The sequence below is a fragment of the Pseudonaja textilis genome, chromosome 1, assembly GCF_049901715.1.
Source record: "Pseudonaja textilis isolate UNSWEBS1 chromosome 1, rPseTex1.2, whole genome shotgun sequence".
Classification (NCBI taxonomy): domain Eukaryota; kingdom Metazoa; phylum Chordata; class Lepidosauria; order Squamata; family Elapidae; genus Pseudonaja; species Pseudonaja textilis.
The window spans coordinates 177571838-177599300 of record NC_141990.1 but is presented as its reverse complement, the minus strand read 5'-3'; the positions used below and the strand labels follow the sequence as shown (position 1 = coordinate 177599300).

Genomic DNA, 27463 nt, shown 5'->3' with positions numbered 1-27463 from the left:
CAACAATTATAGAATGTTGTTATAACATTCCATCTTGAAGCTAGTTGTGCTCATCAGGCAAAGGAACAGGTTTACCAATTGCTGTTCTTTTTATAAAAACATTAAAACTACTAACCCATTGGAACAAGTGGCAGGTTTCCAACGTTCAACTATTTTTCTGCTCCTGATTACTGAGTTTTCCTGGGTTTTTTTTCCCCAGATGTCAGCTGATAAAAGCAGTGACCCATTTTGCTTAGGCCTTTAGATCTGCTAATATGCAGTTGCTGGGCAGATCCTGCAAGCACAAGCAGGATAGTTTTATACCTCTGGTTTTTGAATTCATGAGTCACTACCAGCTGGCTTAACAGGGAAGCAATGAGAGGACAAATATTCCTCTGCAAAATAGCAAAACAAAGCAAAGCTCACACATACACAAAACCCCAAACAGACCAGCTTATTAATAGCATCTACTTTCATCCTTAATGTTCCAGTTCCTTTATTTTTCTCTACAGTCAGGAGCTCATTAAAAAGGGATAATTTAATACTGAACTATCCTTTCAATGAGAGACGTCTGCAGAGGATACACACCATTTATCCATTTTATCTGAAGAATCCAAGCTCTTGTCACTTATAATGCATGAAATCCGTGGCATTTTGCCCTCTGTACCCATCACTGAACTAATGTAGACGCAACTTTATTTGAAGCAATAATCAGAATGAACTTAACTGAGTTTGGCTGAAACCTGAAGCCTACTCATAACATGGAATAGAGTGGAAATCCTGAAAAACTGCAATGCATACTAAAATACAGGTAGTCCTCAACTTACAACAGTTCGTTTAGTGACCAAAGTTACAACGGTACTGACAAAAGTGATTTATTTTCATGCTGAAGACCGTGCAGCATCCCTATGGTCATGTGATTTACATTGGATGCTTGACAACTGATTCATATTTATGATGACTGCATTGTCCCATGGGTCATGCAATTCCCCTTTGTGACTTTCTGACAAGCAAAGTCAATGGGGAAGCCAGATTCATTTAACAACCATGTTACTGAAATAACCATGTTACTTTTTTCAGTGGTGAAAAAAGTAAGGATCTACATTTAGGCAAGAAAAATCAAATGCACAGGTACAGTATATGTGGTACCCTGCTCAATAGTAGTAACTGTGAGAGGGATCTCGGAGTCCTAGTGGACAACCATTAAAATACGAGCCAGCACTGTGCAGCAGCTGCCAAAAAAGCCAACATAGTTCTAGGCTGCATAAACAGAGGGATAGAATCAAGATCACATGAAGTGTTAATACCACTTTATAATGCCTTGGTAAGGCCACACTCAGAATACTGCATCCTGTTTTGGTCGCCACGATGTAAAAAATAGATGTTGAGATTCTAGAAAGAGTGCAGAGAAAATCAACAAAGATGATTAGGGGATTGGAGGCTAAAGCATATAAAGAACGGTTGCTGGAACTGGGTATGTCTAGTCTGATCAAAAGAAGGACTAGGGGAGACATGATAGCAGTGATCTGATATCTCAGGGGCTGCCACAAAGAAGAGGGAGTCAAGCTATCCTCCAAAGCACCTGAGGGAAGGACAAGAAGCAATGAATGGAAACTAATCAAGGGGAGAAGCAACCTAGAACTAAGGAGAAATTTCCTGACAGTTAGAACAATTAATCAGTGGAACAACTTGCCTCCAGAAGTTGTGAATGCTCCAACACTGGAAGTTTTAAAAAAGATGTTGGATAACCATTTGTCTGAAGTGGTTTAGGGTTTCCTACCTAGGCAGGGGGTTGGACTAGAAAACCTCTAAGGTCCCTTCCAACTCTTCTCTTCTCTTCTCTTCTACTAATTTAACAACTGCAGTGATTTTCTTAAGACTTGGCAAGAAAAGTCGTAAAATGGGACACAACTCACTTTAACAAATTTCTCACTTAGCCACATAAATTCTGGGCTCAACTGTGGTTGTAAGTCAAGGACTACCTGAAATGCTGGCAACGTTTGGCAAAACTGAAGCAATTTGGTATAACTTACTTCAAGAGAAGCATTTCTTCAAGACATGGAATTCTCTACTTGGCCCTAAAAGCTCTGCCCAGGAGCGAAAGTATTGAAAGGCCTCGGAATAATACAATGCATAGCAATGAATTACTATTTTCCCACTTCTCACTCCCTACTGGTTTCTAAGCAGCAGCAGCCTCTTTATTCACTCCTGGCTTCTGTTTATTTCCAGCAGCTTTTCAAGCTGTAGCTTTCAAAACAGCACCTTTGCAAATTTCAGGAGACCTACATTCTCTTCCTGTTTGCAGGGGATCCTTTGAAACACTGCACTCAGGAAAAACTAATAGTCAATGTGGATTTCTCCCCAAAGTAGCTTATTTTCTATTTTTGTGGGATTCAATTTGAGGCAGTCCTACGTGAGTCAGGATAGTTTACCCATTGCCAATCTTCTGATTCTACAGACTAAAGTAGAATGTCTGTTTTTCAGAATAAGCCTTTCCTGAAACATTAACAAGCTGGACAGCTTCATGCACTGATGGTTCAAGGTGAAAAGAAACAGCTGAAAACATCAATGGTAGGGAAAGTACTAAGAAATGTGTCACTGACTCTTATTTGATACATATATATTGCAGATAGTCAGCATTAAGGATTTGAATTGAGAGGAATAAGATAGATGTAGAACTAATCATTTAAGTGAAAGACAGACTACAGCTAACGGGTGATTAACTTATTCTTGATAAAAATACTGTCTAAGAGAGAGATCCTATTTTTTGCAAGGAGGATTTAAATCTGGGTAAGCTGCAGCACCTGGTATTCATCAACTCATGCAGACCAAGGAGACTCAGGGGGGGAAAATGGACAGGCTCCCAAAACAGCAGCATCCAACTACAAGGTCTGAGAAACAGCTTCTTTTCTCATTGTGGAAAGAATAATAATGGATGAATGAACAGCTGTGCAGTCAAGAGAGGGCTAGAAAGGAAGCTGCCCTAGATTAAGGGATCTTCTGGTAAATTGCAGCTTTACTAATCAAGCGTTTCTCCTGGGTGCAATGTTTATAATTGAGTCTAGGAATATCAGCCCTTTGAGTTAAGCAAGGTCAAGAAATGGGTCCCAGAAACGTTATTTATTATTGTAGAATAACAGAATCTTGAAAGCTTGCCAGGGCTTCTCTCTGCTCCATCTTATAACTGAACTGAGTTCCACTCTAGCCTGTCAATAAACGTAACATATTCTGGATTGCCATAGTGTCCAAAAGATAGAAAATTATATTTTGTTTTCTCCATTTTCCCCTTAATAATCACTTATTAACTTTCTGCACAACAACACAGACAAAACATAAGATTTTTTTACATCAAATCATACAGTAGATTGAGTTTCATTAATAACTGCTTCAGGGTGTGTGATAAGAACTGATATCATGTGGATGGCCTTGGGGAAGGAACACAGCTACACTCATCCCTCTATAGGTTTAAAATAACAGCATAAGTAATAGTTGAATCCAATCTAAAGTAATGTTTTACAAAAATAAAGAAAAATTGAATATACAATGGATGTCATGGGCTTTGCTCCTAGGGAGGTGATTGCAGAATTAAAGCCAAAATAGATAACACTGTGAAATATCCTAGTTTTGCCATAATTTCATATAAAAAATTGCTTTTAATAGCAATTATAATTCTTGTGTTGCTATTTACTTATGCAAATGCATAGGTATTGCAAAAATATAATTTCTTAAACAAATTTTTCTGTGACTACAGGAAAGCATATATGTATGTATGTATGTATGTATACATGTATATGTGTGTGTGTGTGTGTGTGTATATATATATGTGTGTGTGTGTGTGTGGGTGTGTGCGCGCACACACACACACACAGACATACTGCTCAAAAAAATAAACGGAACACAAAAATAAGACATCCTAGATCTGAATGAATGAAATATTCTTATTAAATACTTTGTTCGTTATATAGTTGAATGTGCTGACAACAAAATCACACAAAAATTATCAATGGAAATCAAATTTAGCAACCCATGGGGGTCTGGATTTGGAGTTACACTCAAAATTAAAGTGGAAAAAAACACTACAGGCTGATCCAACTTTGATGTAATGTCCTTAAAACAAGTCAGAATGAGGCTCAGTAGTGTGTGTGGCCTCCACGTGCCTGTATGACCTCCCTACAATGTCTGAGCATGCTCCTGATGAGGTGGCGGATGGTCTCCTGAGGGATCTCCTCCCACACCTGGACTAAAGCATCCCCCAACTCCTGGACAGTCTGTGGTACAATGTGGCGTTGGTGGATGGAGTGAGATATGGTGTCCCAGATGTGCTCAATTGGATTCAGGGCTGGGGAATGGGCGGGCCAGTCCATAGCATCAATGCTTTCGTCTTGCAGGAACTGCTGACACACTCCAGCCACATGAGGTCTAGCACTGTCTTGCATTAGGAGGAACCCAGGGCCAACCGCACCAGCATATGGTCTCAGAAGGGGTCTAAGGATCTCATCTCGGTACCTAATGGCAGTCAGGCTACCTCTGGCAAGCACATGGAGGGCTGTGCGGCCCCTTAAAGCCACCCCACACCATTACTGACCCACTGCCAAAATGGTCATGCTGGAGGATGTTGCAGGCAGCAGAACATTCTCCACGGCATCTCCAGACCCTGTCACGTCTGTCACATGTGCTCACTGTGAACCTGCTTTCATCTGTGAAGAGCACAGGGCACCAGTGGTGAATTTGCCAATCTTGATATTCTCTGGCAAATGCCAAACGTCCTGCACAGTGTTGGGCTGTAAGCACAACCCCCACCTATGGACATCAGGCCCTCATACCACCCTCATGGAGTCAGTTTCTGACCATTTGAGCAGCCACATGCACATTTGTGGGTTGCTGGAGGTCATTTTGCAGGGCTCTGGCAGTGCTCCTCCTGTTCCTCCTTGCACAAAGGCAGAGGTAATGGTCCTGATGCTGGGTTGTTGCCCTCCTACAGCCTCCGCCACGTCTCCTGATGTACTGGCCTTTCTCCTGGTAGTGCCTCCATGCTCTGGACACTACACTGATAGATACAGCAAACCTTCTTGCCACAGCTCGCACTGATGTGCCATCTTGGATGAGCTGTACAACCTGAGCCACTTGTGTGGGTTGTAGACTCCATCTCATGATACCACTAGAGTGAAAGCACCGCCAGCATTCAAAAGTGACCAAACCATCATCCAGAAAGTATAGGAACTGAGAAGTGGTCTGTGGTCACCACCTGCAGAACCACTCCTTTACTGGGGATGTCTTGCTAACTGCCTATGCTTTCCACCTGTTGTCTATTCCATTTATACAACAGCATGTGAAATTGATTGTCAATCAGTGTTGCTACCTAAGTGGACAGTTTGATTTCACAGAAGTGTGATTGACTTGGAGTTACATTGTGTTGTTTAAGTGTTCCCTTTATTTTTTTGAGCTGTGTGTGTATGTGTGTGTGTGTGTATGGTATTCAGCTTTGTTCGGGTATTTTCCCACGTCATTATAATTGTGCTTTTAAAGTTGTAGCAACGTTTCGGCAGAATCTCATCTACCATCATCAGGCTTCTGTATTGTGTTTTGTCTGAGTCAGACTTTTCTTAAGTTTTTGCGTGTACTTACATGTATGGTATTCAGCTTTGTTTGGCTATTTTCGTGTGTGTGTGTGTGTGTGTGTGTGTATGTATATATATATGAATAATTAGGCAATACATCTATAAATAAAATAAATAAATAAATTCCCCTAAAGTTGCTCTACCAATAATGCCTCCAATAGCAACTTGTTTAATATTATGGCTTTGATTTTATTTGAAACATACATCAGAACTATGCAACCCAAAAGTTAAATTTCACCAAAAGCACAATGAAATTGTAAGCAATCATTTGTGCTCTCTCCCTCTCTCTCTCTCTCTTCCCCCACCTCTCCATGTATATATGTGTGTATATACATACACACAAAGTATGTAATTGGGACATGTAACAACTAGAAATAACAAAATCAGTTCTACTACCACAAATTCAACTTGACTAAAAATAGATTGTAATATGAATGGTAAGATTTTTTTTATATATTATATGTTATACAATATACATTTTTTATGTTTACGTGTGGGTACAGCATGAATTTGTTAGCCCAGTTTCTTAGTTCCATCTGTACAAATTTAATACAAACTAGTTATATAACTAATATACTGTAACTGTATTGAATTAGATCACTCTTAGATGGAAGGAAGGCTTAGGTGAAGTCCGTATGACTTGGGAGGAATGAAGCTTCCCTCCCCCACTTTCACACACAGATCATTCTAGTGGTTTCTGGAACATTCTGTCCCTCTTTGGGCCATGCCAAGTCTCTTCCTGGAGTACACTGTCCCAGGAATGGTTCAGCACTTTCCAGAAATAAATCCTTTGAACCAGATGCAGATTGAGATATTCCAGACATGATGCTCCAGATAAAATGGGCCTAAATAAATGAGGTTTGCATGTCCTTACAAATCATATATTTCAATGAAACATAATGTTAAGAATTCTCTTTTTTAAAAAAATAGAGATAAGCTAAGAAAAATAAAGGCAAGTTCACCTGCAGTTCACCGTAATACAGATTAATACATGATTCAAAAGCTTTGAATAATTTAAAAAAAAAAAGAGAGATAAGCAGGGAAAGGGCAAATGTGGCAGTTTATATATACAAAATGATATAGTTGAATAGCTCTAAAGACCACCAAGTCCTTTATATTTTTTCCCCTGCATGTGTTTGGTCATTGTTTGATAGCATTGGTATTTGATGAATTCCCGCTTCTCTCTTAATTGGAGACAGTACTGGAATCCACTAGACACAGGTACTTTTCTTTAATAATTGATCACCTGACAGGACTCTCTAGGAAAATTCTAGCAGCCTAGTCTGTTGTCCTGTCCACTGATTTTCCTGCAACTCTCTTGTCCTCTTCTGCCATCTTCTGTTGGAGGATTAACTCTTGTTTTTACTTGTTTTATTATTTCATTCACTGGGTTCCATCTGGACTTGTTTTATTCTATTGATGAGTGCATTAGTGTAGCTGTTATGTATTTCTTGATAAAACACATGCAAATGTTTCATTATTGTTTAAAAAGATAATGCTTAAGCATGGTGAAATCAGGAAAATGTTATGTTTTGCAATGATGTATGTCTCAAATATTCTTCACTAGTATTTAACGGACTTAACTACTGATGCAAAGCTAAAGGAATTTAGGCATTTCATTACCTGCTTATCAATAATAAAGGACAGGAGAAGTATCATTTTAGATTTTTTTTGAATGTCCTTTCATTACTTTTGTGCCACTGTGTTTCAAAAGGGTGCATATTTTTACTTATAACATTCCTTTGATATTTGTAAGTCTTGCTTCTATATATCAGCAAAGTAGTAAGTGCGATATTCTCGTCTTATTTCTTAATAACTGAGGGCAAGAAAAAGCAAGGTGCTGATTTTATTTAACGAAGAACAAGCAGAATTTAAGTTTGCAAACAGTGTAACTTTGTCAAGATGGTAATCTAAAAGAATATATTATACATTGTTCAATTTTTATAGAGTCAGTCAAAAGTGACTGAAATTTTTATAGGGTCAGTTTTCTATTTTCTAGTCTTGCCTTAGATATGAAAGAAAGGTGAGCAACTTTGGGCTAGTCACTCTCTCTCAGCGAAAGTCTCTTTTCAAAAGTAAAGAACTTTTATCAATTACTTCAGTGGCATATGATAATATATATTAGCTGTGGTGGCAGTGTTTAGAATGCAGTATTGCAGGATAATTTGACCAACTGCCAGCTGTTTGATCCTAACTGGCTCAAGGTTGACTCAGTCTTCCATCCTTCCGAGGTCAGTAAAATGAGGACCCAGATTGTTGGGGGCAATATGCTGACTCTGTAAACTGCCTAGAGAGGGGTATGAAGTGGTATATAAGTCAAAGTCAGTGATTCCTAAAGTGGACGTTACCGCCCCCTGCGGGGCAGTGGGATGCTTTGGGGGGGGCACTAGGAGGCAAGGGGGCTGGCAGGGGGGCGGTAAGAGGTGGCAGAGGGGCATTCGAGGCGCCGCCCCTGCAGGTTCACTCATTGACTGTAGCACTGCTCCAGAGCCAGCACCTCCAATGCGGAAGGGGTGGCACGTTATATGCCGCCACAGCCACATTTGATGCGCCGCCCTCTGCCGCCTCTTAGCGCCCCTCTGCTGGCCCCCTTGGGGACGCTGAGGCAGCAGGGGGGCATTCGGGGCGCTGGTCCTGCAGGTTCACCCATTGACTTTAGCACGGCTCCGGACCTGGCGACTCCAATGCGGAAGCGGTGGCATGTTACGTGCCGCCGCAGCAGCATTCAATGCACCGTCCCCTGCCACCTCTTAGTGTCCCCAAGGGGGTTGGCAGAGGGGCGCTAATCGGCGACGGGGGTGTTCGAGGCGCCAGCTGGCCCTGCAGGTTCATCCATTGAGGCGCCAGCTCCGGAGCGGTACTACAGTCAATGGGTGAAACTGCAGGGCTGGCGCCTTGAATGTCCCCGACACCTCTTAGCATCCCCAAGGGGGCCAGCAAAAGGGTGCTAAGAGGCGGCAGGGGGGCGGCGCGTCAAACGTGGCCGTGGCGGCATGTAATGTGCCACCGCTTCCGCTTTGGAGGCGCCGGCTCTGGAGCAGTGCTAGTCAATGGGTGAAACTGCAGGGCTGGCCGGCGCCTCGAACGCCCCCCTGCTGCCTCTTAGCCCCCTCTGCTGACCCCCTTGGGGACACTAAGAGGCAGCAGGGGGGCGTTCGAGGCGCCAGCCCTGCAGGTTCACCCATTGACTGTAGTAATGCTCCAGAACCGGTGCCTCGAATGCAGCAGCACGTTGGGAAAAACTGCTGCCACCATTTTCCCAGAGTGCCGCCGCTGTCGCATTCTGTCTGTCTGTCTGTCCATCCATCCATCCATCCAAAAGGTCTCTCTGTTTGCCTGCCTGCCTGCCTTCCTGCCTACCTACCTGCCTGTCTCTCTCTCCATCCATTCATCCATCCATCCATCCGTGTTCGAAGTGCCAGCCCCACAGGCACATTGGGAAAGTAGAGCAAAGCCAGTCTGAGCAGGAGGGAGGGAGGGAAGGAGGGAGAGAGGGAAGTAGGAAGGGAGAGAGAGAGAGAAAGAGATACCTGATGCATCAGATTGAATGAGGCCTAGTTTAGACTGAGGCCCTTTTCCACATTGAAACATCTTTGCCAGCACATTGAAACCTCTTTGGCTTCTATTAAAAGTTTTGTGGACGAAACATGGTCAAGACTATCAGGAAGCTCTCACATTTTGTTGAGGCTTTAAACAGGATCCATTGGACCAGATCTCCACCCTAAAAATTACTTTTCCCCAATGTATTACAGTGCCAATTCTGAAGAAGGCAAAACCAAAATATACTGGTAAATTACAAGGAGAACACACACACACACACCCTTCTAATCCTGCTGGAGCAGGTGATTGGACTAGAATAGATATCTCATTATCTTTCTCCACCCTCCCTCCTTTATTTCTTTTTCTTTCTGTCCCTTCCTTCCATCCCCCCCCTTCTTTCTTTGTCCCTTTTTCTTTCTTTCCCTTTTCTCTTTATTTTCTTCCTCTCTTTATTTTCTCTCTCTCTTTCCCTCTCTCAGGCTCATCCCTTTGGATCAGGGGTCGCCAAACTTTTGGACCTCAGGGACCACCAAACTCATAATTTTAAATCCCGGAGACCACAAATATGAATTTTGACTGACGGTGGCTTTCTGGCGTTGGTGGGAGAGAGAGAGGGAGATCTGATCCAACTTCTCTCTCTCCCTCGCTCTCACACACACAGGCAGGGGTGGGATTTAGACCCCTGATCTAAAGCTTTCAAAACTCCAAAAAATGGTGAAGTAGCTCTGGGGAGGCCAGTCACAAATTGCTAAACACTTGCTAAACAACCAGTCATTAAGTGAGGACCACTTGTATTTGGTTTGCCAGTCACCTGGCCACGCCCACCCAGTCACATGACCAGCAAGCCATACCCACCCAGTCATGTGACCAGCAAATCACACCCTCAAATTAGGCCACACCCACAGAAATTTGAATCCCACCCCTGGGTGGGGGGCACCAAGGATGAGTTTGTAGCACCAGGGGGGCAGTGGACCAAAAAAGTTTGGGAACCAGTGGTCTAAGTGCTATTACATGCACAGTTGAACAGATATTCCCTTCTTCCCTTTAAGGAAAGCACAGTAATGGAAATTTACTTCTTCAGCTTTCAAACAAAAAACTCAAGCTCCACAAGCCAATTGCCTTAATGACAGGCATAAACAAAATGGAAAGATCTGTTTCCCCATCTGTTTGCTGGAAATCAAAAGACATGTAACTGTTTTAAGAACATGTGGAAATTTGTCTTCTTTTTGATTACTGCAATCAGCTGCAGGTTACTTTCACTCAGACTTTCAATTTAATTTCAAGCAACAGAATATATAAATGCACTCAACCTTTAAAGGAAGCATGGATATATTCTTATGTATGGTTGTAGTAAAGCTATGGGAAGCCTATATTCAAGGAGCAAAACAAGTTACCCGCAGCAATGGATGACGCACAGCTCATTCACTTTTAATACTGTGGCACATGGAAAATATTACTAGCTGAAGGCAGGTTAGAGCAAAATGTGCTAGCCACTTCATTGTTAATAATTTCATTTCAAATGAATGTCAGCAACAAGCCCAGATGTTTAAAAAAAACTGTGGAAACTTCCCTACTTAAAATGTATAAACTACAAAGGTAAAAACATTTTCCAGACTTCCAGTAAGGCTTTTGTTTTGTTCCTTCTAGCTTTTATTTCATACTTTTTCTATTTTTCCATATCTCAGAAGTGACCCTGGTATAACACTATACTTTCACTGAAATTCACCCTAACTATGGTTAATTGAGAAAAACCATGCAACTGCTACCTGATAATATTAATTGCACTTTTGGTAGGATCCTAGTCAATGAATAAGAAACAAACCAACTTGTTCTGTAGAAAATAAATGATGATCTGGGACTTTATTAAAGGACAAATCTCTTCAGCATGAAAGTTTTAACACTGGGTGTATCAAAGGAGATGTTCCATTTCTTTACACAGAAAGGAACAGCTGATGATGAGGTGACTTTTTCAAGATTATGCTCTGTGATAAGGGTTGGTAACAACAACTTGATGTAAATTAAGGAAGATAACATAAAAAAGAAATCAAAGAAAAAGCAAAACATGCAAGAAAAGTTAAAAAAAATAGAATAGAAACTAAGATAGATAGATAGATAGATAGATAGATAGATAGATAGATAGATAGATAGATAGATAGAGAATATAAAATATTCTTCACAGCAGTTATAAGTTCAGCTTCTCTCTCTAAAGTTACATCATTTACCGTTCTTTCTATAATCTAGACGCAAGTTCATTTTTTATTATTTTTATGCAAAAAGAAACATTATTGTCACCAAAGGGTTGGCAACCTTTTCTTGAAAAGAACTAAATTTGTTCTTGTGACTTATGGGCTATGTAAATTATGATTACTATTGTCATTAATAGGACGTCAGGTTTGGGTATGGACTCTGCAACAACACAATTTATTTATATTTTCTTTCTTTCTTTATTTAATTTTTATGTTGCCCATGGGTGACACCAATCCTTGGTGAACTCCTTGGTTTTTAAATTGTGTAACTTATTTCTCTCTTTGGCTTATACAGGTAGTCCTTATAAAAGTTCATTCAGTGACAGAAGTTACAATGGCACTGAAACAAGTGACTTATGACCATTTTTCACACAACCATTGTGACATCCAAACAGTCACATGGTCAAAATTCAGCCGCTTGGCAACTCGTCCATATTTAAGACGGTTGCCATGTCCCGGGGTCATGTGATCCCCTTTTGTGACCTTCTGACAAGCAAAATCAATGGGGAAGCCAAATTCACTTAAGAACTGTTTTACTCACTTAACAAATGCAGTGATTCATTTAACAAATGCCTCACTTAGCAACAGAAATGTTCAGCTCGATTGAGTAATCGTCCTTGTGTAAGTAGAGGACAATCTGTAGTATATTATTAGCTATGAAGTTGTTAGCTTGAGCTGAATGAGCAGAAGAAACAGAAAATCCCTGTAAATAAACATAGTACTTGTGGTTGTGGTTGTAGTTATAGTTATATATTTATTAAGCATCAGCAGAGCCAGAAGTTACACTTGGCACTACACATATGGGCTAATAACTCATTAATATAACTGTCACTCACTATTGGTATTTTTCCTCACCTTTAATTTCATAAGCAAATCAATTTTCAATTTGAATAACTTAAAACAACTCAGAGCGCGAATAACGTAACAATCAAACAAACCCATGGATTTGCATCATGCTCTCGAGGCAGAAAAGAAGCCAGCCAGGTAAGTTGACCGACAGGTAGGCAAGTACACAAACAGACAGACAAAAAGATTTGAGGGGAGAGAGAGGGAGGGAGGAAGAGGGAGAGAGAAAGTGCTTTAATACACCCACTAGGGAAAGAAGCAGAAGGTAGAAGAACATGACAAACTACGTAGGAAAGACACTCATTCACTATTCAGTGGAGAATTTGTGCCATGAAGGAGGGAATCAGAATGAATATTGCTGGATTTTAAGGCTGGAGAGAATTTTAATGGAAAGGCATTACAAAAGATCCAAAGACAAGATATAGCTGTAACTTTTTTTCTGTAGCCACAGTTTGGAAGATGGGCAGTTTTATGACATGCACACCTCCTCCTTCTTGTAACATTACTGCAAAATGCAGCAGCCATTGTATTGAGTATGTGTTCTTGGTCTTTCAAAAGACAAATTGGCAGCAAAACTGTATTAGTCACTTTATGTCACAGTTTGGGAGGTGGCTTTCAGGTTAATTCAAAAGAATCTTAAAGGCTGGTTGTCCTCCCTTGCTTAGGTAATACATCAGGCATCAAAATGCCACTTAAAGTGACTGGATATAGGGATCCTTCAAATAGGATAAAAATCTAATGCAACGTTACCTTTAATTGGTCAAGTGCAAAAGGAGATCCATCTTTCTTCAAGTTTTGGACAATTTCTTCCATGCTGTTCGCTGAAAAAAGACTGAAAAAAGAAAATGTTCTTCAGGGAAAATGAGTCATATTTGAGAGGGAGGAATATGCTGCAACCTATGATGAGCAATAGGTACTTTAGCATGCAAAAAAGCCATATAGTAAATGTAATATATATAAACTGCAAAGATATTGTACTTTAAATTAAGATTAAAATAATCTGAGTAGGAAAACTATGAATTCTCCCCCTAGCCATTATTGGTAGAACTTCAGTTAAAAATATAAAATTTGAAACGTTTTAAAATGAATATGGAACCAGATATCTTGTGGGTTTTGTGATTTTTGTGTGTGATTGTTTGTGCTGATATACTTGTTATAAAGAGGTCCTGCAACTTACAGTGGAACTGAGAAGGCAATGTATCTGATTTACTTTTCGAGCTCTTTGCCAGAGTTAACAGAACCAGACATATCAAGATGCTTTTGAGGAGGGGGTGTTTAAGGTGTAAATGCAGTGCCTTACATTTTGTAGAAGCTGAAAATACAGCTGAATCCCTTGACTTCCAATCTCTGAAGACATCTTGCCTCACTCTCCCTACAGCCTCCTTACAAACTTCCCCAAAAGATAAATCTCAGCCTGCTATATCAGATTGAAAAGTGTTGTCCACCCAAATTTTCAACATTTTGCATTGAATGTGTTGTTTATTCCCTTAAATATTTAGTCATTCTCATATCAGATTTTTTTGGGTTCTAACTTCTTTTTTAAAAAGTCCTACAGGCACTCAAGCTAAGACATAGTCATTACTTAAGAAGCAGATGTTACTGCAGGGATTAATCACTTCCTTCTGTTTGTTGAAAACAAAAAGAAAGTTGGAAGTCCACGATATGCCAGCATACTGCTCATTAGTGTTACTCAATAGACCCGTATATTTAAGCAGTTTGAACAATATATTTTCTGCAAATTACATTTGATTCATTGCATTTTAGTGAAAAATAGGTAATCAATGAATAGATGACTTTATTACAGGTCATAGACCCACCAATTATACAAAAATGATAACATTAAAGGGCTACTAATAACGGCAATTTCCCCATCTTTAAATATGAGGAATGCCATAAGTGGAGAGGAATGCCATTCTACATTTGTTCAGGAAGGACAACAAGAAATAAATGACAACTTGGCATTGGGTAGGCCACAATCATGTATGAAGTACTGATGAGTATCATCTTTATGTTATATACAGATAGTCAGATGAATCAAAGTATCTTCACTACTCACAGTTCTCTTCTCACAGCGCATAGCTAGCACTGGAGTCTAGTTGGGAAAACTTTGAAGACAGTTTACAGAAGCAGGCAGGGAAAAATTTAAGACTCATTCTTTCCATCTGTTTCTGGGGCAAGATGTGTTATTCTCATTCATGGCCATAGTAGGCAATTCAGCTCTCTATATAGCCACAACTATTTTTGTGCAACTTAGTCAAGTGATGATGATGATGATTTAAATTTATATGCTGCCTGATTCCCAGAGACTCTGGGCAGTTTTCAAAAGGCTAAAAATATTTAAAAACAAGGAAACTACACAAAACAAAAGGAACAAAGATAGCAGAAGAAAGAATACAAACCCAGATGGGATGTTTTCACAATATCTATTAGATATTCTAACAACAAAAGACTAGCTCTGCTTTTGTACTACTGATCGCACTAAGTGACACGTACCTGTTAATTTTGTCCATGTGTTCACCAAGGATAAATTCTTTTTCTTGATCAAGTTTGCACTAAGATAAAAAAAGATAACAAAACTTAGTGCCAAATCATTTAAAATGGTTACAAAAAACAAAAGCCTATGCTCTTTCTCTTAATGAAAGAAAAACTGACCATTATGGCAATAGCCCATCTTTATCTTTGTTATCGTGATTAGAAATGAATAAGGATTTTTTTCCCCAAAAAATTGTTGGGAGCAATAGGCTGACTCTGTAAACCGCTTAGAGAGGGCTGTAAAGCACTATGAAGCAGTATATAAGTCTAAGTGCTATTGTTATTCCTTATTATTCTTATTCTCTGATCTGCAAGAGGCATTCTTGTGCAATTCCACTGATAAACTAACGACCATATTTGTGCTAGATCCTTGGGTGTTCCTGTCAAGCACAGATTCCAGATACCTTAAAAAAATATCGTCGATATAATTGACAGAAGATTTTAGTGCTTCTGGAAGAAAAAAACCCTCCTCATATATTAACAGCTACATTCTTTAGTTGGTTAAATCTATTCTGATGCCAGTGTATTTGCCAACCTATATTGAAAAAGAACCCAATATTAAATTCCCATCAAACAATTGTGAGAGGTAGCAGCAGCAACAAATGTCTCAATGTTAAGTTTTAATACAGTAAATATTGAGAAATAGAAGCCATACAAAAAAAGAGAGAACTATTTGGGGGTCCTTCAAAAGTGAGGTGTCCCAAGAGCCAAAAAATTAAGAAACACTGCAATTATAAGGGGAAGTCCTTTCCTTTAAAGTCAAACAAATCTAAGGATGAGCCATCCAGGGGAGAGAGAAACTGGAAAGAAAAGGACTGCTGTATCTGTTTGTGAGAAGACACGCACTGCTCCAAATTCCTCCTTCTAATATTTTGAATTTTAGCTCCCAGACATCTTATCAACAATATCCTATCTTTCTTTCATCGTATCTATCTACAATAGCCCACTGTGACAAGGAAAATACGCTTAGCGCATTTTGATGATGAGAAGTGTCAGTGCAACAACTAACACTCCATCTGCAAATGAGAATTGTTAGAATTGTAGTTCTTCACAACTTACATGTCATGTTTCCATAATATGAACGTATCTGTAATACAGTAACACTAGCTACAAATAATAACAAAAGGCCCAGCACTAATATCCTGGACATTCCACAGACTGCTTCCGCTCCATTAACTTTTAATCTTCGCAGATCATCATATCCTTTCTTCTTTGTAGAATTTATAGCTCAATTTCTGTCAGTGCACAAGGTTACAAGGAATGCAGAGATGAGAGTCAACCATCATCTTTTTATTTATTTATTTAAAGATGCATTCTGTGTATTTCAAAAGCCTAGTTTGCTTAAAGAATAGCATTTTACACAGAAAAATCCTTTATTTGGAAGTAAACAAATGAGATTGGAATTAATTACATCCTGGAAATAAACAAATAAATATATAAATATTGTTCGGGTATTTTCCCACGTCATTGTAGTTGTGCTTTTAAAGTTGTAGCAACGTTTCAGCAGAATCTCATCTGCCATCATCATATATACACATATACAGAAGCCTGATGATGGCAGATGAGATTCTGTCGAAACGTTGCTACAACTTTAAAAGCACAACTACAATGGCGTGGGAAAATACCCGAACAAAGCAAAACAAATATTTGGGAACAATATTTTATTTGATGTTATTTGATCTTTTTTGCTGCTGCCTAAATCAACAAGGAAACAATCTCAAACTTAAAAATTCAAAGGAATAATTCAGTAGGTTTTGTTTACTTCAAGCATAGTATGCCAAGTTTTCTGTACCAAGCAACTGCATCATTCAGGTACCAAACTTTGATCATTATACTTCTTAGTAGTAGAGAATTTGTACTTTATTCTTTCTAATGAATTTTAATTCAGGATGGCATTTAGTTTATCTTATTCTTAAGAAGTTGGGGTCAACTTCATTTTCTACCCAAATAGCTTATACACAGAACTCTTGGCTATTGTAACATATGAGAAGAAGGTTTGCCATATTTCAAATATTCCTTTACTGCACACAGACCCAGCAAAAATTAAAAAGGAAGACAGACTTTCCTAATAGAGGTATGCTTTGTATATAAAGATTCTCTATTTTGAAATCTACTATATATTTAAAATTTCATTTACCTCCTTATGATAGGAATCCAAAACATCTGCAACATTTGCTTTTGTGGGGGATATTAATTCTATCAAATCTTTTTCGAGAGCAGCCATCTGCAAATAAAAGAATAGTTATAAAAAGTATACAAATCTATTGTCATATTCAGAGTTTGAACCTTATCAAATAATCTAAGATTTAAACAAGGGGGCGGGGAGGGGCAAAAATTTTGTTTAATGCAGTCCTTAATATTATCCAATCACATTTTTGTTGGGAAAAATGAGGTAATTTTGCTTGATAATAACAGGGGAGATTTAATATACCTACAAACAATGTTACATGAAAAACCTGGTTTCTCCTTTTTGCTCCGCAAGTCGTATCTCTACAACTACTGTAGAACTTCTGAAGCATAATTTCACACAAGTGATTTCAAGACTGATGTTATAAAAAAATAGAACAGTTTGAACTTTGGGAAGGTAAGTTCACCTTTATTCTCTTTCACAACGTTTTATAAAATGAAAGCGGGGGGAAGCAATTGAAGTTTGGGGCATCATCACTTTTAAAAAAAGTTCCATCTGCAGGTGGACATCGAAGAGAGAAAACAGAAATTTCCAACAAGAGTACAGATTTCTGTACACTTCACTGTAAGATGTTATGAAGTCCGGTGTATTGTATCCTACCCTGGTTTCTATCAATAGAAGGACTTGGGATTGGTTACTGAATGGCAGAAACGTCTTTCTTCCTATAGTCTACAGCCTATTTTCCACGGGACCCCTCCCCTCAACCTCGAAATGAGACACAAACATAGGGCAGGGAGAGGAGAAAAATCCAGCAAAGTCTGAATGCAAGGTATTGAAAACGATAGATTTGCATGTACTGAGTTCTGATTTGCGTGATAGCCTGGAAATCTATTTGTGAGTGCCAAATTAAACCAGACACGGTTAAAAGACAAAGGGAGTACTGATCACCTGATCAAAAACTGCACGAGGTTATCTAAAAATATACCTGTCTCACAAAACTAGGAAAAAGGTTGCAGTATAAACAGTAACTGTCAGGCCGAAGCACAAAGATGATACAGGGAAAACCAACTGAGTCCAATTCTTCATTTGCTTATACCTAATAGACAGAATCTTGTCAGACTAAAGTTATACGCTTCTATCCTACTAGATATATACTAAGAGATTCTAGAGCAGGGGTCTCCAACCTTGGCAACTTTAAGGCTTGTGGACTTCAGCTCCCAGAGTTCCTCAGCTAGCTGGCTGGTTGAGGAACTCTGGGAGTTAATAAGTCCACAAGTCTTAAAGTTGCCAAGGTTGGAGACCCCTGTTCTAGAGTATGGCTGCCCTGAACCTCTTCTCTCTCCCATCCAACTCTGAACTGGGTTCTTTCTAGAATGTACTGCCTCTTCCTTGGGAACTTTGGTGCTACTGAAATACACCCCTCCTCTCCTTTCCAGGTGCACTGTTTGGCAGTTTTACCTTCTCTGCTTCTACAAAATGAGTTGCAATTCCTGCTGTGTGGACATCTCTTCCTCTCAGCCTAAATCCTGTAAGAGCAAGAAAATAGCCTAGCTTCCCTGGAAGCCTTGGCAAGAAATAGCCTCCACCCACATCAGGGAAAAGACCTGCAATTAAAGGGGAAAAAAGATATACACGATGAAAAAAGCTGTATAATTAAAACTTAACTGCCGTTTTCCCCCCTGCTAATAACTAGGCCTTGTAAGTGAGCTGCTTTGCTTGAAAATGAATCCTTTGCTGTTTTATTCATCTTGTGGAAAAACATGCTGCACCATTTTTGCCCACACTATTTTCTTAAGATCTCTGCTGAAGTTGATTGCCACAAACAGAAACATTTCCCCCCTTTTAACTTGAAGAACTGTTGTGAATTATTTTGGGGCATTCTTTCTTTAATCTTTGTGTGAATGATCTTTTCAAAGCCATCTTCAGACTTTAAGGTGGTATTATAATGGAAAGTGGTGTGGTTTCTTCCCCAAACCCCCAAAACTTTAACCTTAGACTGTCTACTATTGACCTCACTCCCTTCCTAAGAGGCCTGTAGGGGGTGTGCATAACTGCACCAATCATGCCTACCGCCCCTGTCCTATTGTTTCTTTTTATTTTTCTTGTAAGTATCTATCTCATGTATTCAAAATGATGTTTATTCTTACACCTGTGTCTTGTAAGCAATTGACAAATCAAATCAAATCAATCAATAAATAAAATATACTAGGAGCCACTGGGCCTTTTTCTTTTGTGATTGGAAAGATAGTTCTCAGAAGCCAAATCCATTATACTGTTTTTTTCATACCAGCTATTTTAAAAACCTTGTGCTTAAACGCCTAGTCAGTATATGAGTCTCTCAGGGTCAAATAAAATGGGACATTATGGAATGCATCCAGTTCATATTTCTAACTTATCCAAATCCTGGGTGACTCTGGGAAGTGAATACATACAAAAACAAGTATAAAACCAAACCATTGGTTTATGAATAGAGATCTGATTTTGGCACTTAGATTAGGAGACTTTTGGTTCCCATGCTGCAGTCCCCTAACTGAGCAGTTCCCTTTCACATCCATATCTGGAAGAAAAGTTTTCTTAACCTGTAAATGGTTAAGAGCCTTTGATAATAGTTTAAATCATGGAGATAAAAGGCAATGAAAATTCTTCATTACTGTCTCTATCCAAATCAGACCTAACCATGATGCCACCATTTGCACTTTCAGAACTGCCACTTGTTTAACCTTTTTCTATTCAAAAAAGGCTATCTAGAGGGTATCTTTCTAAAGCAGTTTTTAATACCCTGCAATGGTATTCTTGCTCTACCTACCCTTGGATTTGTTTCATTAGATCTTGGAAGCAAAAAACACAAGCTCAACAGACACCCTGGAATGACAGCTATACAGACGATGCTGTGTGACCAAAACTCTGCATTTGGTTAGTGAAAGCTTTGGCTTTCTCTTGTTTCAGTTCATCGGGTTGCTTTTCTTCTAGATATTCTAATGATGCCCCAATCTTCTCCCCATGAACAAAATGCTTTTATTCATAGAATAAACTCTGAACAAATGATTCCCAGTGGTCTATTGAGTAAGTGCTAAAACAATTTCTAAAAACAAATGTACTGTACATTTCTGAGGATCATAATATTTCGGGGGATGTTGGTGTTCTTAAATTAAACATAGTGATAGTAATTTCTTTTTATTTATTTTTTAAACTCTCCATTTTTGCCCTAAAATGTATTTCCCCCATTTTGGGATCTTGCAGACACTATGTAAGGCCCCCATAAATTATATTGTTGCCTCTTAGTTAATCCAGCAGACAATCTCTGATGATGATGTCCTAATTCTATATAAAGAAAAGATTTTTTTCCCCTCAAATTCCATCTCTTGCTCTGCTCATATTTCAAAAATAAACAAAGGACTCGGGAACATTTCTCCCTTGGTATGAAAAAGCAAACTCCATGAGTGGAAATGTTCTAGAATTCAAGAAATAAAGATTATTTTTGTTATTCAGATGTTATCTAATGTTTTCTCTTGTAAATTTTAAGTGGTATACATGGAGGTGAATGATCTTCTCACAGACTTTGTGGGATGTTATTGTCAGAGTGTGTGAGTAGATCAATATTATTAAGTGCCGCAGCAGGGCAGGAACTTGACTCTTCATATTCTAGCTACTATTACACAGTAGTTTCTGCTTCTCTATGCAAAATCAACATAAAATGCAATGTATGGTGCTTACCTATTGCTGTCTCTGGCATTGCAAAAACGGTTCTCTCTGTAGCAACTCTGAAATGCCCATGGACAGACAAGCCCACACCCTACCAAAGAAAAACAAACAGTTATGATCTATAATAAGTTCTGGTGGGAACTTTAGTAACCAGTTTCCTATTGTAGTCCACACTTAGGCCTAGCTACTCCCCCCTCCATTCTCTAATAATAAATTGCCACGTTTTTATTGATGCCACAAGATTTAGGCCATGTGTTTGTCAATCATTTGGAAGCCATTTTAAAATGACTAAAATCTGTGCTTGATTTAATTCATACAAATTTGATACAGGTGCTTAGAAACCATGCAGATGCTGAGTACTATTTTAAGTGGCATTCTCTCGTGCCCTGCTTAACATAATACCAACTGCATATTTACATAGTTCTTGCAAGGATATTACATCTTTATTACTATTCTGTTTGTAAGAGTTACATCCCATGTCTCCTCAGGACACTGTACTTGAGCATTTCTCTGTATTTCATTCATACAGGACCATTCATTCTCATACATTCTCAGGTTACTTTGAGAGAGTGTGATTGGCTCTATGTGATCCAGTAACTTTCTATGACTGACAGTGGGCTTGAACTTGGATCTCCCCATTTCTACACCATTGCTTTAACCATTACACCAAATTGGCTGTCAAACTGCTACTTATTGCAGAAATACAATTTTCATTCATTCAGACATTTAGGCACACTTTTACAACTAAATCTTACAATTAAGCACATTAAAAGGTCTTTTAATCACACCACTGTTTGTGTGTTTTAATTATACCATTGTTTTTATCTCTGGAAACAAACCCAGTTTTTCTCTAGACCACGGCTGTCAAATTCCCGGCCTGCGGGCTGGATGCATTGTGGGTTGGCCATGCCCACACCCAGTATAACGAAGGGGGGGGAAGTCCCGATACATCATGTGATGCCGCCATGACAATGTGAGTTTGACACCCTGCTCTAGACCCAATGTTTTTCATCAGATATTTCCATGCAAGTTGGGAAAACTGCAGGCACATACTCCTCCTATATTTTTCAATGTGCATGTTCAAAAGTATTCAGCATACTGGAGGCCAGAAGTATTTGACTCATTCAGAACAGGAAAACATTCAGCCCCAAAGGACTGGCTAGACAACCTATTTCTTTCAGGGTCAGGAATTGCACCTGAGATAAGGACTTCCCCTTCTGTAAAGAACAACTCAATCTGTCATTGCCAATAATAATTTCAAGGAACAGTTCCAATATTCAAAATATAAAAGAGCATAATTGAAGATTACACAATTTCTGGCACTCCAAGTATTTCAGAATTACATCTCCCAACATTCCTCACCATTGCCCATATTCCCTAGAGAAGCTGTGAATTGTTGTTCACAATATCTGGAGTGCTAGAGACTAATCACCCTTACTTGACACCAAAATGCATCTTCAACTGATTATCAGCTCTGTTGATTGACCTTCTAAATTACAATAAAATGCTAATTAACTGAAGCCATTTCTTAGCAGGCCAACACGGTTGGGAAACCAAATTAATTCAGGAGATGGTCTATGTATTTCAAACCTGCTAAATTAATCCTTTAATAGGCAATCAAAAGGTTCTTCCATATGCATATTATACTAACAGAAAAAAGGATCTCTCGCTATTCAGTAAGGTCAATTCAGATAAGGATGAGCTAACTTTTTGTAACATTTAAAAACCAGGCACACAAAAAGAACCACAAAATGCAAACACAAACCACATTTTTTTTTATCATACTTAAAGCTATGGCTCATTAGGAAAACTGGGATTCAAGTCTCCATAACATTGGAGCACAAATTTTAAGAGACATGGAAGAACAGCTTTGCCTTGGCAAGCAATTTCTAATTTATAGCTTTATTACTAAGTGATTCTTTCCTTTGTAAATTACATAAAGCTGAAAAAAAATAAACATTACAACAAGAAAAGTGAGGTATGGGTAATATATATTTTATGCATTTGCATGCTTGCATCTGATGACTCATGTTTAAATCAATGAATTAGTCAATCCTTATTTTGTTTACATTTTAGTTATAGTTTCAAACTTCTTAGGTTACAATTACTTCTATTAGATGCCTACAAATTTCTCCTTTTTAATATCCAGTATAAAATCCACATCCAGTGTAAAATATATTTTCAATTGATTAGCGAGGCTAGCAATGTCCGAGAAAATCTCAGTTTATCCAACTCACAATTACCAGAAATTAATCACTTATGAAGACCTCTGTAAATGTCAGAGATAAATCAGAGGACAATGATTCAGACTAAAATTGAGCCATGCCAAAAAACGACAAACTTCTGAGTGTACAAAGATGGTGCTGGGGAATTTAATTATTTTTTTCCAGTTTTAAAACTGGAAAAATCAATAACACTGCCTATCACTGTTTTTCCTCTTCTGATAAATTTCTGTAAGGAAACCCTACCAATATTCCCACCATCTTTGGATGACCCTCCTAAACTGATAGGTTGTAGTATAATAGAAAACACATTATATACATATGGAGTGCTCATATTAACCAATAGCAATTAATTTAGTGTTATTCATGGCAGATGTAAATAAAATAAAATCACAGTTCCCTGACATCAGCTACTTTCTTATTCTGAACATTTCACTTTCCCAGAATTAGTAAAAGAATCCATGGCAGCATTACTATACAACACAGCCAACCTAACTAAATAATACTAAGTTCGAAATATCATGGACCTCATCAATTTTTGCCTTACTACTGCTTTCAATTTGATGGAAAAATATACTAACAAATCAGAGGAACATCCATGGGTTCACCATTTTTAGGACTTATAGCAAAGACAATAATGCAAATCTAGAAATTATAGTACATTCTCACGTATACAATCAAAAGATGATCCAGTATGTTCATGACACTTTTGTCATAGTAAAAAAAGGAATAAGTAGAGAAGACACATGAAACAACATCTTCTAAAGAATAAAATTCATAAGGAACAAAAGAAACAATAATATTCTACCCTTCCTAGGTATTCTCATCAGCAGAGCTAATGGTGCCAAATTAGAAACACATGTCTTTCATAAAACCATCCACACAAAGCAAATGCTCCATTACCAAGATGACAACTTAACCTCCTACAAGAGAAGCTGTGTAAAAACACTATTTAGACAAGTACCTACTACAAGTACCTACCCTGAGCATCAGGAAAAGCAGACTGCACAACATCTCCCAGCAGAATGGATACCCATGCAACTTTATTTAAAAAATTGATAAGATCATTCAACTTGTCAATTCCCCCAAGTTCCCAAAAGCTTTGTGTTGGGGAACACAAAAGAAAAAGAGTACCTCTATTCGCTTTACCATCCTGAGAATGATGATAGAAGTGTCTCTGCCCTACCATTATGCACGGTTGAAGTATTCTTTAATAATAAAGTTATCCTATTTTCTTTAAATGGTGAAAAAGGCGACTTCATAAATGTGATCATGTAGCATGCTTGACAACATTACAAAAGTGGTTTGCTAGTATCTCCTCCTAGGAAGCTTTTATCAACTTCTGGTTTAATCTACAGCCCTGGGATTCCTTAGGGTCTACCATCACTATTTAAAACCTTCCTGAGTTTTTTTGAGATCAGCCAAACATGGCTAGCTACTGCCACCTGCTGTTTTACAAACTAATGTCCATAATGCCAGTTGTTTGTCTTTCCACACTGGCTGCAAATGCAAGCATTTTGCAGGCTACTAGCCAACATTTCCTTAACTGACTGCACAACAAAAGCAAAACGCTTGCATTTGCAGCTAGCGTGGAAAGAAAAACAACTGGCATTATGGACATTAGTTTTCACAGGCTTACTGAAATGCTTCACAGGGTTACTTTGGTCAAGCTTTTCCACTGACCAGTTCTTGAATCATTTTTTTCAATTGTCAAGATTTATTGTGAAATAACTCAGGATTAGCTTCAAAACAATCTGCACCATTTGTCTCTGGGATTAAGTCTGCAGCCATCTGACAGATTCAAAAAGATTCAATTTTAATTCAAGGCTGCTTCCGGTGTTTTCAGCAGGGCAATCTCATGCAGATGCTACTGTAGGCGAGAAATTAAGATTGCCCTCAACCAAGTAAGGTGTTTTGGAAAACAGTCTGAAATTTCTAGAGAAGTACGTAAGGCATATACATACTGGGAAGGAATAACACAGTACACCAGTCAGTAATTTATCTTAAGTTTCTGTTAAAATAACTTCAGTCTGAGAGATATCCAAAACAGGTATTATTGTAAACTCTGGTTAGAAAACAAAATTTGGCCTTGAGCAAACAAAACTATATATCATATGGATATACTACGATGTGATCATAGTTTTGTTCAGGTTTCAACAGAGAAAAATCACACAAATTTCAAAATGGAAGCAAATGTTTTCAATCTTCTTACGGGAATACTGAGAGAATTTAATATACAAACCCTGCACTGATGGACATAATAACCTTCTGCTACACTCTGAAGGCAACTAATACTTTCCAAATTGCAACCCTGGGCTGATAGCATTGGAACCTCAGTGACTGGAACCCTGGAAGTAAGCATATATTTTACTGTGGAAAAGACCACTTTAACAGCTTTTCTGATAAATACAAAAGCTTTGCTCTTGTAGCACAACTACTAACACAGAAGAAAAGGGTGGTAACAAAGATGGAGGCTCTGTTAATCTGCTAACCTCCAGATGCTCTCATCTCAGCAACTTTACTAGCTATGTAGGCTAAGAATGATCAACATTGCAGTCCAACATATGTAGAGGGCATCATTTTGAAAAGGGCTGAATTATAATAATCATTTTCCATACATCAAAATACAAAAATTTTATAATCTCTTAATCATTTGCAAGATTTAATGCAAAAAATTGAACAATCCCCATCTCCCAAACACAAGCATTATTTTAAATGACATCAAATGGTCTTGCTCAAGATGTTATACTAAGCAAACTTAATAGAAATTTTAAACCAATTTGTTTTTTGTTTTTTATTAAAGTTTTATCTGGGTTTTCACACACACAAAATACAAGTAAAACATCTTTTTTGAAAATAGCATGGTCCCGGGTTGCGCTTCTTTATACAGACACAAACTCAATTTCATGCTCATTTTTGTGTTCTATTCCATATCTTATTACTATTCTGCATTTTCTATATAGTTTTTTCCCTCTTTTAATTTTCTCAATTTTATTTTAATTATCTCATCTCAATTCAAATCATTATATTTATACTTTTGTCTGTTCTGTTTCAATTTCATATTATCTTTTCTCATTAAACAAATTTTCTCCTGTAGTTGCTAATTGGAGTATGACACCTTTATATCTTTTAATTTTATCCATTCAACTTTTATTTAAACTTTGATATATACCTTAAGGTTATGACATTCAATATAATACATAATACATAACTTCCAATCGAATTCTGCTTGGTACATTCTTATAATACACAATATATTCTTTTTTAAAAAAAGGATTGTAAATATATGTAATTAAAACCCTCATTCCATTCCAATTCAGTTCTATCATTAATATTCATTAAAGTCTTAACATCTTTAACATTTCTTTTCAATTAAATATCATACTTCCCTAAAGACACATATAATCTCCATACTTAATTTTTTCCTTATTTCTCTTCACATATGTTTTATAAATCATTAAATACTCATTTTGTTACATTTATTTATTGACAAGCATTCCACTAAGTTACAATAACTATTTTATCAAACATTTTACTCATACATTGTTTCATATTTTCTGAAATTATTTCTATTTCTAATATAACAATACTATCTTATGTACCTTTGCAGAATCTTTTTCAATTAGATTTTCACCCATTATCTCTAAATAGGCCCCGTTTCCCTATATTTTGTTTCTGTCCTTTATAACTTCTTTTCCTTTCTTCTTCCCTCTCTTCTTCTCCCTCCCCTTTTTACCCCCTTGTCTCTCTACTTCTAATTCTCTCTTCTGCATTTACTTCTTCTGTTGCTTTCTGATTTTATACTTATTTTTCACTCTATTCTTTTTTGGGGTTGTTTTTCCCAATCTTAATCTTTCCATTCTCTTTCCCCCCTTTCCTTTTTTCCCCCACCAAAGATTACTTGTTCATTAAAGATGGCTTCTACTTTGTCCCAATCTTCTTGTTCTGCAGGCATTTCCTGTTGTTTCTCATAGTTCCAAATCTCCATTTCTAAAAACTGAAATACGAAGCCAAAAAAACCTCTCCCTTCTTGTGCATTTTCTTTGTACTTTTTAAGTTCCATTTTCAGTTCTTCTAAAATTGGAGCCATTTTAAACACTTTTAAACAACCACCCGATTGATTTTAGTCATTCAAATGCAGTAACCAAGAATCCAGAGATCATCAAGTAATCCAAATAGTCCCAAGCTGTTTCTTCTTATTTCTTTTTTCACTTTCTCTTCCTGGGGTTTTACTATTTTGTTGCGAAGCTTCAGTTAAGATGTATCTTTTGGAAGTCTTGTTGAGATTTTACTGTAAGTCTTTTTAATTCCAGGCAGTCTCCTCCCTTCAGATCCTGCCCTTTTATTCTTTTTCTGTCCTTTCCTGTTTTCAGAAGCTTTTAATTATCCAGAAATCTTTATTATCCCTTTGACTTTTTATTTTCAGCATTAAATGCCTATTAATGTCAAAGTGGATTTTTTCCCCAATTTCTTTCTTAAGTCTCTTAGCTGTCAGTATAGGAAGAGGACAAAAAAAAAAACCCAAATCCTTTCCCTTTTCTCTCTCCTTCACTGCTTAGAAATCTTCTTTGGGAACAGTGTTATTTTTTTTTTAATAGTTTAAATTCCAGGGTACCTTATTTGTTGCTTTTGCTGTTTGACCCGGTCAAC

At 37.9% G+C, this 27463-nt stretch overlaps 2 protein-coding genes across 7 annotated transcripts in view; one reads left to right on the top strand and one right to left on the bottom strand.

Annotated features, from left to right (window-relative positions):
• The window catches only part of HIBCH (3-hydroxyisobutyryl-CoA hydrolase), a 50360-nt gene that overhangs the window by 7252 nt on the left and 15645 nt on the right, over positions 1-27463 (bottom strand). For both annotated transcript variants that reach the window (XM_026696900.2, XM_026696898.2), the window contains exons 7-11: positions 20604-20682; positions 18348-18493; positions 16899-16985; positions 14723-14781; positions 12980-13061 (exon numbers count right to left, since the gene is read on the bottom strand). In XM_026696900.2, coding sequence (XP_026552685.2) covers positions 12980-13061; positions 14723-14781; positions 16899-16985; positions 18348-18493; positions 20604-20682 — 453 coding nt within the window. The remainder of the gene's footprint in view (positions 1-12979; positions 13062-14722; positions 14782-16898; positions 16986-18347; positions 18494-20603; positions 20683-27463) is intronic.
• AKAP19 (A-kinase anchoring protein 19) overlaps positions 1-27463 on the top strand; it is an 81568-nt gene that overhangs the window by 43181 nt on the left and 10924 nt on the right. For 2 of the 5 annotated variants that reach the window (XR_015740716.1, XR_015740718.1), the window contains exon 3: positions 2464-2550. The exons of the other annotated variants lie outside the window; for them this stretch is intronic. The gene's annotated coding sequence lies outside the window, so the exon portion shown is untranslated. The remainder of the gene's footprint in view (positions 1-2463; positions 2551-27463) is intronic. 5 annotated transcript variants of the gene reach the window in all.